This window comes from Oncorhynchus mykiss, chromosome 21 (genome assembly GCF_057628025.1).
Source record: "Oncorhynchus mykiss isolate SJ-2025 chromosome 21, ASM5762802v1, whole genome shotgun sequence".
Lineage (NCBI taxonomy): Eukaryota > Metazoa > Chordata > Actinopteri > Salmoniformes > Salmonidae > Oncorhynchus > Oncorhynchus mykiss.
In genome coordinates, this window is record NC_143042.1 from 37265504 (window position 1) to 37281174 (window position 15671).

Below are 15671 nucleotides of genomic sequence, written 5' to 3' on the forward strand. Positions count from 1 at the left end.
CATACTTAATCCTCCTGGCACCATTGGGAGCCAAATAGACAGATAGTTCAAATAAATTAAGCTATTTAAATACTTTTCTGCTGCAAATTATTTTTGAGTCCAACCATCTCCCTTACACATAGAGCCAGGAGATTTTCTTGACCACATGATAAATGTTTAACTTTCTACCAAACTCCTGTCTCTTATGGATTATTTTTGTGAGTTTCAGCATGAATGTACATATAGAGATAAATAAATATATACTGAAGTATATTCATTGTTGATGACTGGCGTGGCATTTGTATTTTTCCTACAGAACGTACCTTTCAGTTCTATAACATTAAACACATCATTAATGACACTGATAACTGATGTTTTTTTTTATTGACAAACTAAACCATTACATTAATCTACTTAAAATAATATTAATTTCTCACTTTCATGCACTGTAAACGTAACATCGGCATCATCAGTTTGATGCACTCAAAAGAGGGAGGGACAGGAGCGAGTGCTGACACGGTGATAAGCCCAAAGGACAAAACCTTCTCTTTACAGATATGAAGCAGGGCTCTCATATTTTAATATTAATGACACGAGTGATTGTAACAGGGTAATATGTCTCCAAGAAGGTCTAGGGTGGCCTGTCCCAAGGGGAGAGGGCTGAAGTTGCCCATAATCACTGATCTATGGTCAGTTCAGCATTTATAGCCCATAATGGTTATGGTTTGGATTTGAGGAGGTTTAAGCTGATCCTAGATCTGTGCCTAAGGGCAACATCTACTGGGGCCAAGGCGGGTGTGGTGGTTACAAGGCAAGCAGGAGGCTCGTGGGACAGTGGAGGACCTCCCCTCCTCTTAGCGCAAGGACCAGATGTAGTACGGAGCCTCCCTGGATCTTGTAGTCTGCAGCTGTCTTCTCATCGTTCCTGAGGAAAATAAACTGATATTAGGAAGAGAGGGACAATTTCATTCTCATGCACAAACTGTTATTTTTGTGTGTGTTGTTATCTGACCACTGACTAGAGAGAATGTCTGTGGATGTGTACTCTTCCTAGGAAGACGGGTTGCCTCCTACATTAACAATGGTCCAGTGCTGTTGCCCTAGGTCTGGAACTTCCAAGACTAATGCGGCGCAATCACTTGAACACAGAGAATATATAAGCTAAGGTTTCTTTTACACATGATTAATTCCACGATGTTGCCTCTGTGCCTTACATTTGTTTCCCACTGTAGATCAACCTCTGCTGCTGAGGCGGAATCCCCTCTTTCTCCTCCACTCGCTCTTTAATCCTCTCCACCTGACAAGAGACGAGCCAGAGAATACACACACTGAATACATAATATCACTGTATTGTTTCACTGAGGGCTGTGGCATGCGCGCACACACACACACACACACACACACACAGATAAGGAACAATGGGAATAGTGGAAAAAATTCTAGCACATACCTTGTCTGTGGGCTCTATGTCAATCTCAATTTCTTTCCCAGTGAGTGTCTGAGAGACAGACATTGATCAAATAGTTAGTCATGTTAAGAGGATGCCTTCATTACCAGCACACGTCAGTTAGTTACTTATGATCCAAGTTATTCGATTCTTATTTTATGGACCCATGTAGCTAGCTAGCTACTTACTGACTGTGTACACTGAGCAGCAGAATTAAAACCTAAACTAGCCAAATTGCTTGTGTGGCTGCATATACTGTATGTCTGACGTTCTCTTACCTTGACTTTAATCAACATTTTGACTTATTTTGTTTTCTAAACACAATTATATTATAACTGAATTGGTATCTGTGTAATATCAGATAAATGTGGTATCCTGCTTAGCTACAACATGAGACATTTCTACACCAATCTTTCTTTGTCGCAAATAATTCAATTGAAGTTCCTGTGTTTCTCAGAAATAGGTCCCACTATTCTCCGTGCTCACAACGAAAGAGTTCCGCGATGTGCTTAGTAAACTACGGTGTTACGTTTTCTCCGTCAAAAAGTTGTATTAGATTAAATATGTTTATTTAAATAGTTTAGTTACTGTTCGAAAAATCCCTAGAGGTAGCCCCATAACTACTGTTAAAAAAAATACATTTTCGTAGACCTTTTTAAAAACGTACGGAAATGAGTCATGGGAATTACGTAAATTAGTCTTTATTTGTAGTCTTTTCTCAACCTCCACTGCACCAAAAATATCACAGATAGCCGAATATTAGAACTACAATAATGGCTTTACAGTAAAGACCCGTCCTCTTAAATGCCTCGCATTTGTAGCGGAAACAGTGCTGGTGAAATAAGATATCTTTCTCACACATTTCATAACGGTAAGAAGTTTATGCCTCATTTCGTAGAGAAGAATATGGTTACTTATATAATTACATCTAACCGTACAGATATAGGGAATTTAACCTAATTTGGCGGTTTTGATTCAATATTAGCTAACCTTGAATTTTGACAGGACCATCGAAATGACAGCAGGATAGCCTGTATTGACTAGATTTTTTTCGAGTAGCTACGTTACATGTCGACACCTGCTCGTCGAAAATCTCATTCCAAAATCATGGGCATTAATATGGAGATGGTCCCCCCTTTGCTGCTATAACAGCCTCCACTATTCTGGGAAGTCTTTTCACCAGATGTTGGAACACTGCTGCAGGGACATGCTTCCATTCAGCCACAAGAGCATTAGTGAGGTTGGGGGATTAGGCCTGGCTTGCAGTTGGCATTCCAATTCATCCCAAAGGTGTTTCATGGGGTTGAGGTCAGGGCTCTGTGGAGGCCAGTCAAGTTCTTCCACACCGATCTCAACAAACCATTTCTGTATGACCTCGCTTTGTGCACGGGGGCATTGCCATGCGGAAACAGGAAAGGGCCTTCCCCAAACTGTTGCCACAAAGTTGGAAGCACAGAATCATCTAGAATGTCATTGTAAGCTGTAGCGTTAGATGGCGCCGAAGAACATGGCTGACGTTTTACATTCTCCCAACCAATTGTGCAATTTTAAAAAAACAACGTTTTGTGTAACTTATTTCGTAACTTATTGTGTACATAATATTGCTGCTACCGTCTCTTATGACCGAAAATAAATTCTGCAGATCAGAAAAGCCATTACTCACCGCGGACTGGAAGAAACGTTTTCCTTTAACGAGTCTGACGAGAAGTATATCCTGCTTTCACTAGAACAGGCCCAGATCCAAGCCTCTTGGGTGAGGAAAAGACACCGGAAAAGAGGACGCAGATTGGAGATCCTTCTGAGAATCTGGAGGCGAGCGAGCAAATTCCCAATGCCTTCCATTCTCCTTGCTAACGTGCAATAGTTGGAAAATAAAATTCATGACCTACTATTAAGATTATCCTGCCAAAGGGACATTAAAAACTGTAACATCTTATGTTTCACCAAAACGTGGCTGAATGAAGAAACTGCCAATTTAGAGCTGGTGGGATTTTCCATGCACCGGCAGAACAGAGACGGTACCTCTGGTAAGACGAGGAGTGGGGGTGTGTGTCTTTTTGTCAATAACAGCTGGTGCATGATGTCTAATGTTAAAGAAGTCTTGAGGTATTGCTCGCCTGAGATAGAGTACCTTATGATAAGCTGTCGACCACACTATCTACTAAGAGAGTTCTCATCTGTATTATTCGTAGCCGTCTATTTCCCACCACAAAGCGAAGCTGGCACTTAGACCGCTCTCAACCAACTCTATAAGGCCATAAGCAAAGAAGAAAATGCTCACCCAGAATCGGCACTCCTAGCCGGGGACTTTACTGCAGGCAAACACAAATCAGTTTTAACAACTTTTTATTTTTACCAGCATGTCACGTGCAATCAGGAAAGAAGAAAAAAAGCACCAGCTGTTCTGGATGACTGTGTGATAACGCTCTCAGTTGCCGATGTGAACAAAACCTTTAAACAGGTCAACATTCACAAAGCCGCTGGGCCAGACGGATTACCAGGACGTGTACTCAAAACATGCGTGGACCAACTGGCAAGTGTCTTCACTGATATTTTCAACCTCTCCCTGACCGAGTCTGAAATACCTACATGTTTCAAGCAGACCACCGTAGTCCCTGTGCCCAAGGAAGTGACGGTAACCTGCCTAAATGATTACTGCCCCGTGGCACTCACGTCGGTAGCCATGAAGTGTTTTGAAAGGCTGGTCATGGCTCACATCAACAGCATCCTCCCAGACACCCTAGACCCACTTCAATTCGCATACCGCCCCAACAGATCCACAGATGACGCAATCTCAATCGCACTCCACTCTGCCCTTTCTCAATTGGACAAAAGGAACACCAATGTGAGAATGCTGTTCATTGACTACAACTCAATGTTCAACACCAAAGTGCCCACGAAGCTCATCACTAAGCTAAGGACTCTGGGACTCAACACCTCCCTCTGCAACTGGATCCTGGACTTCCTGACAGGACTCCCTCTGGTGGTAAGAGTAGGCAACAACACGTCTGCCACGCTAATCCTTAACACTGGGGCCCCACAGGGGTGTGTACTTAGTCCCCTCCTGTATTCCCTGTTCACCCACGACTGCGTGGCCAAACACGACTCCAACACCATCATTAAGTTTGCTGACGACATAACAGTGGTAGGCCTGATCTCCGACAACGATGAGACAGCCTATAGGGAGGAGGTCAGAGAACTGGCAGTGTGGTTTGATTTGATTTGAAGATTTCTCTTCACTGGAACTAAGGGGCCTAGCTCGAACAATGAAAAACAACCCCAGACCATTATTCCTCCTCCACCAAACTTTACAGTTAGCACTGTAGGTGTAGGTGGCGTTCTCCTGGCATCCGTCAAACCCCAGATTCGTCCATCGGACTGCCAGATAGTGGAGCGTGATTCATCACTCCAGAGAACGCGTTTCCACTGCTTCAGAGTCCAATAGTGGCACGCTTTACACCACCCCAGCCGACGCTTGGCACTGTGCATGGTGACCTTAGGCTTGTGTCTAGCTGCTCGGCCATGGAAACCCATTTCATGAAGCTCCCATCTAACAGTTACTGTGCTGACGTTGCTTCCAGAGGCAGTTTGGAACACAGTAGTGAGTGTTGCAACCGAGGACAGGTGATTTTTACGCTCTACGTGCTTCAGCACTCGGCAGTCCCGTTCTGTGAGCTTATGTGGCCTACCACTTTGCGGCCGAGTCGTTGTTGCTCCTAGACGTTTCCACTTCACAATAACAGCACTTACAGTTGACCGGGGCAGCTTTAGCAGGGCAGAAATTTGACGAACTGACTTGTTTGAAAGGTGGCATCCTATGACGGTGCCACTTTGAAACTTTCTATAGTAATTTGAAACTTTCTATAGTAATTAACTGAAATTCATTAGTCACAAGCGATATCTCAATTGGCCCATTATGGATATTCTGTTCATTTGATAGTGAGGATTATAAAATGACTTTAAACATTTTAAAGGATGTATTGTTTTTCTTGCCCCACTGTCACTAAAATGAAATGTTTTCTGTGACCTATTTGTAAGGCACACATTGTTTATCACATTCTCCCTCGTTTTTCCTTATGTTTGATTGGAATTTGTATCATCATACAAGTGAATGAATTAATACAAATATTGTGCGTGCATTTGTGCGTTAAGTTTGAGTGAGTGCGTGTGTATGGGAGGGTTGTGGAGTGGTAAGTGATTACATGTAAGTTGTGGGAACGTATGTTTTTGGTTTGACATTGTTTCTGGGAGCAAGTCCATACGTTTCCTGACTGGTAAAACTGATTTACTAATTTATTTAAATGCACTGAGAACAGAAGTGAAAATGTAGCCTGTTCTGGGAACGTTTATTTTTAGGTTGCAGCGAGGTTCTGAAAACGTTTTACTATGGTTCCTTGAAATTTTTCCTGGGAGGTTTTATTAACGCTCTGAAAACAAAAATTATAGTTTTTTTTAGGTTTTTGTTTTTCTTAACTGTTACTGAATTCCATGTTTTTCGCTTTTCGGTTTTCGCTTCAGCCTTGTACTTGATTGATGAATTAAGGTCACTAACTAGTAGGGAACTCTCCTCACCTGGTAGTTTAGGTCTTAATTGAAAGGAAAAAACAAAAACCTGCAGACACATGGCTCTCCATGGAATGAGTTTGACACCGCTGATTACTTTAACTACAACCATGAGGAAACCTGTAGGAAATATTATGCTGAAGTGCGGAAATTCCCACCATATATTTTTTTCTTAACATTCTCTAAACTAGCCTATTTGAGAACATACCCAATGTCAAACCAGTTGGAGAACGTTCCTAGAACGTGTTTGAACTTTTAGGAAACGTTCTGTTAAAGCAGCCTAATGAAATACCAAGAAAATAATGTTTCTTGTCAAGTTCGTTAAATGTGCTGAGAATGTTCCAAAGCCAAGCAACTATCCTGCACCATTCCCAGGAAGTTGTGAGAAGGTTGTATGCAAAATAACCATAGGACGACCTTACAGTACACTCACCAAGCTCTAAGAAACACATGGTTCTCATAATGGTAGCTGAGATGTAATCTGACTACCCAATTTTTTAAAAACATTTACTCAGTTACATTACATTACATTACAAAATATTGTAATCAGATTACAGATACTTTTGAAAAACTAGATGATTACTTCTTGGATTATTGTTTTATTCACTTAGGATATCTGACCACAAGTCAGAGACCGCTATGATGACACGCCAGATGTGTTTGATGGATTATTTTTGTCTTCTGCTAATACCTTTTAAGGGGAAAGTAATCCAAAAGTAACTGAAAGTAATTACGGATTTGGGTAATCCAGAAAATACGTTACTGATTCAAATTTAGGACAGGTAACTAGTAACTGTAACGGATTACATTTAGAAAGTAACCAACACAACCTTGTGTTGGTGTGACAGCCTGTTCTATTCTGTTGTTCGTTTTGTCGACCTCATTGCAGACAGAGCAGAAAAAGATACAACGTGTCCATACTACAGATAACCAGCAGTAGAAATGCCTCGCATTGAGAACGACATCAAGTTGGACTTCAAGGATGTACTTCTCCGTCCGAAACGAAGCACACTCAAGTCCCGTAGTGAGGTGCATAACTCATTTGTCCTATGTTGTACTGTTTATGTATTGTTCTGTTGTATTCAAATACCCATTTGTACAAATACAGCGTATCGCTCTTCAATAAAAATTAAGGCTTTTTCTCTAATTATAACACGTCTGTCTGTCCCTCCGTACGTATGTCTGTCTTTGTCTTTTTGCCTGCCTGCTTTTCTGCCTGTCTGCCTGCTTTTCTGCCTGTCTGCCTTTCTGTCTGTCCTTCTCCAGGTGGACCTGATGAGAAGTTACACCTTCAGGAACTCCAAGGGAAGCTACAGAGGAATCCCCATTGTTGCAGCCAACATGGACACTGTCGGCACCTTCGAGATGGCTCTGGCTTTGTCCAAGGTATAGAGATAGAGAAATACATAGTGTGTGTATATACATCATTGGGTATAGATAGCAAAAAGCAATCATCAACCTCCTCCCTCAGTCCAACCTTCTAATACTAAACAACCTCTACTCCCACAAATATCCCCTCCTGGCTCCCATAGAAAGCAAAATACAAATACAGTACAGTGCCTTCGGAAAGTATTCAGACACCTTTTTTCCACATTTTGTTACGTTACAGTCTTGTTGTAAAATGTATTAAATTGTTTTTTCCCCCTCATCAATCCACACACAATACCCCATAATAACAAAGCAAAAACATGTTTTTAGAAATATTTACTAATTTATTAAAAATAAACAACTGAAATATCACATTTACATAAGTGTTCAGGCCCTTTACTCAGTACTTTGTTGAAGCACCTTTGGCAGCGATTACACCATTGAGTATTCTTGGGTATGATGCCACAAGCTTGGCACACCTGTATTTGGGGAGTTTCTCCCATTCTTCTCTGCAGATCCTCTCAATCTCTGTCAAGTTGGATAGGGAGCGTCACTGCACAGCTATTTTCAGGTCTCTCCAGAGATGTTCAATCGGGTTCAAGTCCGGACTCTGGCTGGGCCACTCAAGGACTTTCAGAGACTTGCCCCAAAGCCACTCCTGCATTGTCTTGGCTGTGTGCTTAGGGTCGTTGTAATGTTGGAAGGTGAACCGTCACCCCAGTCTGATGTCTTGAGCACTCTGGAGCAGGTTTTTATCAAGGATCTCTCTGTACTTGCTCAGTTCATATTTTCCTCGATCCTGACTAGTCTCCCAGTCCCTGCCACTGAAGAACATCACTGCAGCATGATGCTGCCACTACCATGCTTCACCATAGGGATGTTGCCAGGTTTCCTCCAGACGTGACGCTTGGCATTCAGGCCAAAGAGTTCAATCTTGGTTTCATCAGACCAGATAATCTTGTTTCTCATAGTCTGAAAGTCTTTAGGTGCCTTTTGGCAAACTCCAAGCGGGCTGTCATGTATGTGCCTTTTACTGAGGAGTGACTTCTGCCTGGCAACTCTACCATAAAGGCCTGATTGGTGGAGTGCTGCAGAGATGGTTGTCCTTCTGGAAGGTTCTCCCATTTCCACAGAGGAACTCTAGAGCTCTGTCAGAGTGACCATTGTGTTCTTGGTCACCTCCCTGACCAAGGCCCTTCTCCCTCGATTGCTCAGTTTGGCCGGGCGGCCAGCTCTAGGAAGAGTCTTGGTGGTTCCAAACTTCTTCCATTTAAGAATGATGGAGGCCACTGTGTTCTTGGGGATCTTCAATGCTGCGTAAATGTTTTGGTACCCTTCCCCAGATCTGTGCCTCGACACAATCCTGTCTCAGAGTTCTACGGACAATTCCCTCGACCACATGGCTTGGTTTTTGCACTGTCAATTGTGGGACCTTCTATAGACAGGTGTGTGCCTTTCCAAATTATGTCCAATCAATTGAACTTACCACAGGTGGACTCCAGTCAAGTTGTAGAAACATCTCAAGTATGATCAATGGAAACAGGATGCAGAGTTCAATTTAGAGTTGTATAGCTCTGAATGCTTATGTAAATAAAGTATTTCTGTTCCTTATTTTATATACATTTGCAAACATTTCTAAAAACCTGTTTTCACCTTGTCATTATGTGATATTGTGTGTAGATCAGAGTTTTTTTTTCATCCATTTTTTGAATAACGCTGTAACGTAACAAAATGTGGAAAAAGTCAAGGGGTCTGAATACTTTCTGAAGTCTCTGTACACATAGGTTTTATAACTTTAAAGGTGTTTGTAAAGTAAGTGTTCTTGTCTCTCTTTCTCCCCCACAGTTCACACTCTTCACTGCCATTCACAAGCACTATTCAGTAGATGACTGGAAGGAGTTTGCAACAAAGAATCCAGAATGTGTACCGGTACGTTGAAACAATATCAGTTGCAATCCAATGTATGACTCCTTGTAATAACTGTATGACAAGACTCCTCTTGTTTTTGAAATGATGTGTTAATTTGGTCTCTCTATCTCTTTCTCTCGCTCTCTGACTCTCTCGCTCCCTCTCTCTTAGAGTATGGCAGTCAGCACAGGGACAGGCGAAGGGGACTTTGACAGGCTGGGTGAGATCACAGCCGCTGTGCCTCAGCTCCAGTACATCTGTGTGGATGTGGCCAATGGCTACTCTGAGCACTTTGTCCACTTTGTTAAAGACGTGCGTCAGAAGTACCCGACACACACCATCATGGTCAGTGACTCCTCTACGCTGTCTTTTCCATTGGGCGAACTCTAGTTAGGCCTTTTGGAGTGTTTTTACAGTGATGACGTGGATGATAGTTGATACGTCTCAAATCACACTATTCCCGAGGGCTCTTGTCGAAGAAGTGCACTCAGGGTGTCAATTGAATCCATATAGGACTAGTCAAAAGTAGTGCACTATATAGTAGTGCACCATTTAAAGTGATTGTGTTGTCTTTGCCACAGGCGGGGAATGTGGTTACCGGGGAGATGGTGGAGGAGCTGATCCTCGCTGGCGCTGACATCATCAAAGTGGGCATCGGACCAGGTGATGTCATAAACTGGGGACTATCACATTGCTGTTTTTTCTGGATCGTCATATTGGATTGAAGCCTTAGTGTGATCATACTGATAAACACTCAACTTTCTGTCTGTATGTATGTCTGTCTGTAGGCTCTGTGTGCACCACCCGTAAGAAAACAGGGGTGGGTTATCCCCAGCTGAGCGCTGTGATAGAGTGTGCAGATGCTGCCCACGGCCTGGGCGGACACATAATCTCTGTAAGCCTCCATTATTATTATACACCTATAGTTATACACTCACATCCTTTTGGCTCAACAGTCTTTATAAAACGTTTATACACCCTGAACATCATTATACACACATACAGTGCATTTGGAAAGTATTCAGACCCCTTCACTTTTTCCACGTTTTGTTACATTACAGCCTTATTCTAAAATATATATTTTTTAAAGTATAATCTCATCAATCTACACACAATACCCCATAATGACGAAGTGAAAACAGGTTTTTAGACATTTTTGCTAATTTATAAAAGATCAAAAACAGAAATACCTTATTCATATAATTATTCAGAACCCTTTGCTATGAGACTCGAAATTCAGTTTAGGTGCGTCCTGTTTACTTTGATCATATTTGAGATGTTTCTACAACTTCATTGGAGTTCACGTGGGGTAAATTAAGTTGATTAGACATGATTTGGAAAGGCACACACCTGTCTATAGAAGGTCCCACAGTTGACAGTGCATGTCAGAGCAAAAACCAAGTCATGAGGTCAAAGGAGTTGTCCGTAGAGGTCCGAGACAGGTTTGTGTCGAGGCACAGATCTGGGGAAGGTTACCAAAAAATGTCTGCATCATTGAAGATCCCCAAGAACACAGTGGCTTCCATCATTCTTAAATGGAAGAAGTTTGGAACCACCAAGACTCTTCCTAGAGCTGGCCGCCCGGCCAAACTGAGCAATCTGGGGAGAAGGACATTGGTCAGGGAGGTGACCAAGAACCAGATGGTCACTTTGACAGAGGTCTAGAGTTCCTCTGTGGAAATGGGAGAACCTTCCAGAAGGACAACCGTCTCTGCAGCACTCCACCAATCAGGCTTTTATGGTAGAGTGGCCAGACAAAAGCCACTTCTCAGTAAAAGGCACATGACAGCCCACTTGGAGTTTGCCAAAAGGCACCTAAAGGACTCTGACTATGAGAAACAAGATTCTCTGTTCTGATGAAACCAAGATTGAACTCTTTGACCTGAATGCCAAGCGTCACGTTTTGAGGAAATCTGGCACCATCCCTATGGTGAAGCATGGTGGTGGCAGAATCATATTGTGGGGATGTTTTTCAGGGGCAGTTACTGAGATACTAGTCAGGATCGAGGGAAAGATGAACAGAGCAAAGAACAGAGAGATCCTTGATGAAAACCTGCTCCAGAGCACTCAGGACCTCAGACTGGGGCAAAGGTTCACCTTCTAACAGGTCTTGGATGTGTGCTTAGGGTTGTTGTCAACGCAAGAGTGGCTTCGGGACAAGTCTCTAAATGTCCTTGAGTGGCCCAGCCAGAGCCCGGACTTGAACCCGATCGAACATCTCTGGAGAGACCTGAAAATAGCTGTGCAGCGACGCTCCCCATCCAACCTGACAGAGCTTGAGAGGATCTGCAGAGAAGAATGGGATAAACTTCCCAAATACAGGTGTGCCAAGTTTGTAACGTCATACCCAAGAAGACTCGAGGCTGTAATCGCTGCCAAAGGTGCTTTAACAAAGTACTGAGTAAAGGGTCTGAATACTTATATAAAGGTGATATTTCAATTTGTTTTTGGAACATATACATTTTTAAAAAAAAATCTAAAGACCTGTTTTTGCTTATGGGCTATTGTGTGTAGATTGATGAGGATTTTTAACAAATCCATTTTAGAATAAGGCTGTAACGTAACAAAATGTGGAAAAGGTCAAGGGGTCTGAATACTTTCTGAATGAACTGTACATTCAAAGTATTGGGACAGTGACACGTCTTTTTGTGTTGATTTGTACTCCAGCACTTTGGATTCTAAAATTATACAATGACTATGGGGTTAAAGTGCAGACTGTCTGCTTTAATTTGAGGGTATTTCCATCCATATCTGGTGATCCGTGTAGAAATTACAGCATTTTTTTGAACATAGTCCCTCCATTTTAGGGGACCTAAAGTATTGGGACAGTTTCACTTATAGTGTAGTCAAACGTTTTGTATTTTGTCTCATATTCCAAGCAGAATACATCGAGATTGTGACTCTACAAACTTGTTGGATGCATCTGCTGTTTGTTTTGTTTGTGTTTTCGATTATATTTGTGCCCATTACAAATGAATGGTAAATAATGTATTGTGTCATTTTGGAGTCACTTTTATTGTAAATAAGAATAGAATATGTTTCTATCACATCTACAATGAATGTGGACGCTATGACTCGTCATTATTCACAATTCATTCAGGACTATCCGTAATCACTGTAGCATCCACATTAATGTGCAAGTGTTTAAAACATGATATTCTTATTTATAAACAAGGCGTGTCCCTGTACATACAAAGATTGTTCCGTAGGCAGAGACTTTGTCTGAAAATGTGCACAATCTTATTATTCCCTATTTTCTTTTTCTCTCATAAAGGATGGTGGGTGCACTTGCCCTGGTGACGTTTCCAAGGCTTTTGGTGAGTTTTGTAACGGTCAAATTCGATTTTTCAGCTCACAGAGCACACAGTACTTACTTTAATCAGCCTTCAACCATGTACAGAGACTCTACAACAGAGTACTTACTATGTGTCTGACCCCGGCTGGATTTGCTCTGCATTTTGATTGGCTGTGTGCTGTGGTTGTGTGTGACTCACAGGTGCCGGGGCGGACTTTGTGATGCTGGGCGGGATGCTGGCCGGCCACTCAGAGAGCGGGGGCGAGGTCATCGAGAAGAACGGGAAGAAGTACAAGCTGTTCTACGGCATGAGCTCCGACACGGCCATGAAGAGACACGCCGGGGGTGTGGCCGAGTACAGGTCAGAGATGCTACTGGCAGCAAAGCAGGAAATTAGCCGTTTTTAACTGTGTAGCACACTTTAGGGAAAGAAGAAGTAGTAAGTCAGTATTGGACAAGTAAGCCTTGTCTGAGTCAGAACGGCCCACAGGGGCATGCCAGGAACCTATCTCCTGTTTCTGTAGCATGAGGCAGCTTGATGTACAAGTACACCCCCTTGACAGGACTCTAATCTGGGGAAGAATAAGAGATAGCGAAACCGTTCCTTCTTCTTCCCCCAGGGCATCTGAAGGGAAGACGGTAGAGGTAGTCTACAAGGGTCCCGTGGACGTGACCATACGGGATGTCCTGGGTGGGGTCCGCTCCACCTGTACCTACGTGGGCGCAGGGAAGCTCAAGGAGCTCAGCCGCAGGACCACCTTCATCAGGGTCACCCAGCAGCTCAACACCGTCTTTGGGAATGATAACTAGGCGAGGCCCAGGCTGGTTCACACACACACATACACACATATACACACACCATACCGTTGATAGTAAGAATCAGTCATTTGAGAAACTTAAACCTAGGATAAATGTTTGGTTGCCAAAACCAAAACCTTTTTAGATAATACTATCAAACAATCCCTTATCTAAGAGTCATATTTAAGCAAAAGGCATTAGGGGGTGTGGTATATGGCCAATATACCATGGCCAAGGGCTGTTCTTACACACGACGCAACGCGTAGTGCCTGTATACATCCCTTAGCCGTGGTATATTGGCCATATACCACAAACCCTCAAGGTGCCTTATTGCTATTATAAACTGATTACCAACATAATTAGAGCAGTAAAAATAAACATTTTGTCATACCAATCAGCATTCAGGGCTCGAATCCACCCAGTTCATAATTCAACTTTAAACATACTTGACTTATTCTAAACTGCCATAAATGTACATTTCTTGGTAATAAGTGAACTGAGGGCACTTCAGGACGTATTTCCAGGTTTTTCTTTTGTCATCTTGCTCAATCATTCCCATTCCGCTCTGGGGGCGGTGAGTACAGGCTTCTCTCTATGTCCAATATTATCTACCATGTCCTATCATTTCACATGATCTTGCGCTCTCTCTCTCTCTCTCTCTCTTTACCTCTCAATCCCCCATTTTCCTAACACTTCTATGCACATCCCTGTTTTTCAAGACATCTCATCACCATGCTGTTTTGAAAACCATATGCCATAAATGAATATACAGTATTTCACTGTATGAAGTATGTACTATATTGAGATTGCAAGTGTTAAAAACATCTGCTTTTATTATTTTAGATAGTCAACAAATTCAAGTGTCAACTGGACGGGCTACATACAGTGAAGAGATTTAGATGTTCATAATAATGACCAATACTGCTGATTTTAAAATATTTTAGATTATTTTATCCTTTTCAAAATAACTTAAAATATATATTGCACTTGATGTAGTATTCCAGTCGTTTTCCCCATAGCAAGTTAGTTTTTCTGCTATTCTCATGCGGACCAAATATTAAGGCGAGGAGGAAATAGATACTGAATGAAAATACTAACAGGGGTTTCGTGTGCTGTACAGCTACAGCAGCAACCCGGTCAGTCAAATTACACACCGCATGTTGAAGGGAAACTGTTGTGGAATACAAAATGTAGGGTTGCAAAATTCCTGTAACTTTCCCCAAATTCCCAGGTTTTCCAGAAGTCCTGAGTGGAACTTGGAAGATTCCCAGAATATGGCAGAAAAAGCAGGAAATTCAGCAAACCCCCCAACCAGGATTTCTGGAGAACTTGGGAATTTTGGGAAAGGAACCGGGATTTTGCAACCCTAATTCAAAGTATTGTAGCGACCTTAACACAACACCTAGCGACCTCGTCAAGAGGTTCGGACTTCTTAGCTTAATGGTTAAGGTGTTGGCTTGACAGTCACTGGACATGGTTTGAGTCCTTGTCAGGGCTCCCTCCTGAATTCGCTACAGTATGTTTTGATGGTAAGGAAGGCAGGACAGCTTTGATTGTTACCTCGATTTACTGTTAATTTCTCACTTTTGTCAATTAGACTATAGAATCTCCATGCAATCAGTATTCACATTATTACTTTACTGGATATTCAGTTACTTTGCTAGAATGTTGTCTATGCATTATTATTTTAAGGTGTGCAACTGACTAGTTTTCATTATGTCTGTATATTTACTTTACTTCATAGTGTTTTCCAGGATAATTCCTTTTCATATATTTTGGTTTTAGTCAAACATGTCATGCCGTTTTTAAGCCACATTTGTTGTTGTTTCAGTCTTGTCAGTTCTGACCAGTCGGATAAACACTCCAAACAGCCTACCCGACCGCTCGGGGTCGTCCGCATGGTCATAAAGCACACCATTGCCTGGTTTTGTATCATATTCCAATAATAAAACTGAAAATGCAATTTCAGAATGACATGTCCGCCCCCGTGAAAGTTGCGCCTCTGGTTCTGACCAATAAAGAGCATTCCATATGAGTTGTTTCGCCGTTTGTTTTAGAGCAATGGTCACCATCGACCGGTCCAGCTCCAAGGCATTCCTAGATCACCAAGCATTTAGGTAAAATAAAACAACGATAAAGCGCAGAAACACGCCATCGGGTCTAACGGTCGTCTCGCATCGAACAGTGCAAGCTGTCAAATCAAAGGCACTCATTTGATATAAAGTATTTTTTAACGAAAATTAAAACGTCCCAGTTTGTTACTTTGACGAGGTTGGAGTAATAACATGTTCAACTACTTAAGACATTGTCTCG

The 15671-nt window shown here is 42.2% G+C and overlaps 2 protein-coding genes across 2 annotated transcripts; one reads left to right on the forward strand and one right to left on the reverse strand.

Moving 5' to 3' along the window:
- Positions 1–344: 344 nt before the first annotated feature.
- On the reverse strand, positions 345–1933 carry LOC110500482 (ubiquitin-like protein NEDD8). The gene is made up of 4 exons (XM_021577871.3): positions 1705–1933; positions 1430–1477; positions 1194–1276; positions 345–904 (listed from the first exon to the last, which is right to left on the reverse strand). Exons 1-4 carry the CDS (start codon positions 1720–1722, stop codon positions 784–786), a joined length of 270 nt encoding a protein of 89 aa, XP_021433546.1. The 5' UTR covers positions 1723–1933; the 3' UTR covers positions 345–783.
- A 243-nt stretch (positions 1934–2176) lies between these two features.
- On the forward strand, positions 2177–15393 carry LOC110500483 (GMP reductase 2). The gene is made up of 10 exons (XM_021577872.3): positions 2177–2297; positions 6879–7018; positions 7256–7375; positions 9203–9286; positions 9437–9610; positions 9847–9928; positions 10054–10160; positions 12540–12582; positions 12762–12921; positions 13181–15393. The coding sequence occupies exons 2-10, from the start codon at positions 6932–6934 to the stop codon at positions 13368–13370; spliced, it is 1047 nt and encodes a 348-aa protein (XP_021433547.1). The 5' UTR covers positions 2177–2297; positions 6879–6931; the 3' UTR covers positions 13371–15393.
- Positions 15394–15671: the final 278 nt, after the last annotated feature.

Bases quoted from the DNA above. Each gene is read 5' to 3' on its own strand.
- LOC110500482 (XM_021577871.3), bottom strand. The intron at 1,277-1,429 runs GTATGTGCTAGA...GTCTCTTGTCAG, and splicing joins ACATAGAGCCCACAGACAAG to GTGGAGAGGATTAAAGAGCG. The intron at 905-1,193 runs GTAAGGCACAGA...TATTTTCCTCAG, and splicing joins ATCTACAGTGGGAAACAAAT to GAACGATGAGAAGACAGCTG.
- LOC110500483 (XM_021577872.3), top strand. From the start codon at position 6,932: ATGCCTCGCATTGAGAACGACATCAAGTTGGACTTCAAGGATGTACTT. The intron at 9,929-10,053 runs GTGATGTCATAA...GTCTGTCTGTAG, and splicing joins CAAAGTGGGCATCGGACCAG to GCTCTGTGTGCACCACCCGT. The intron at 12,583-12,761 runs GTGAGTTTTGTA...TGTGACTCACAG, and splicing joins TGACGTTTCCAAGGCTTTTG to GTGCCGGGGCGGACTTTGTG.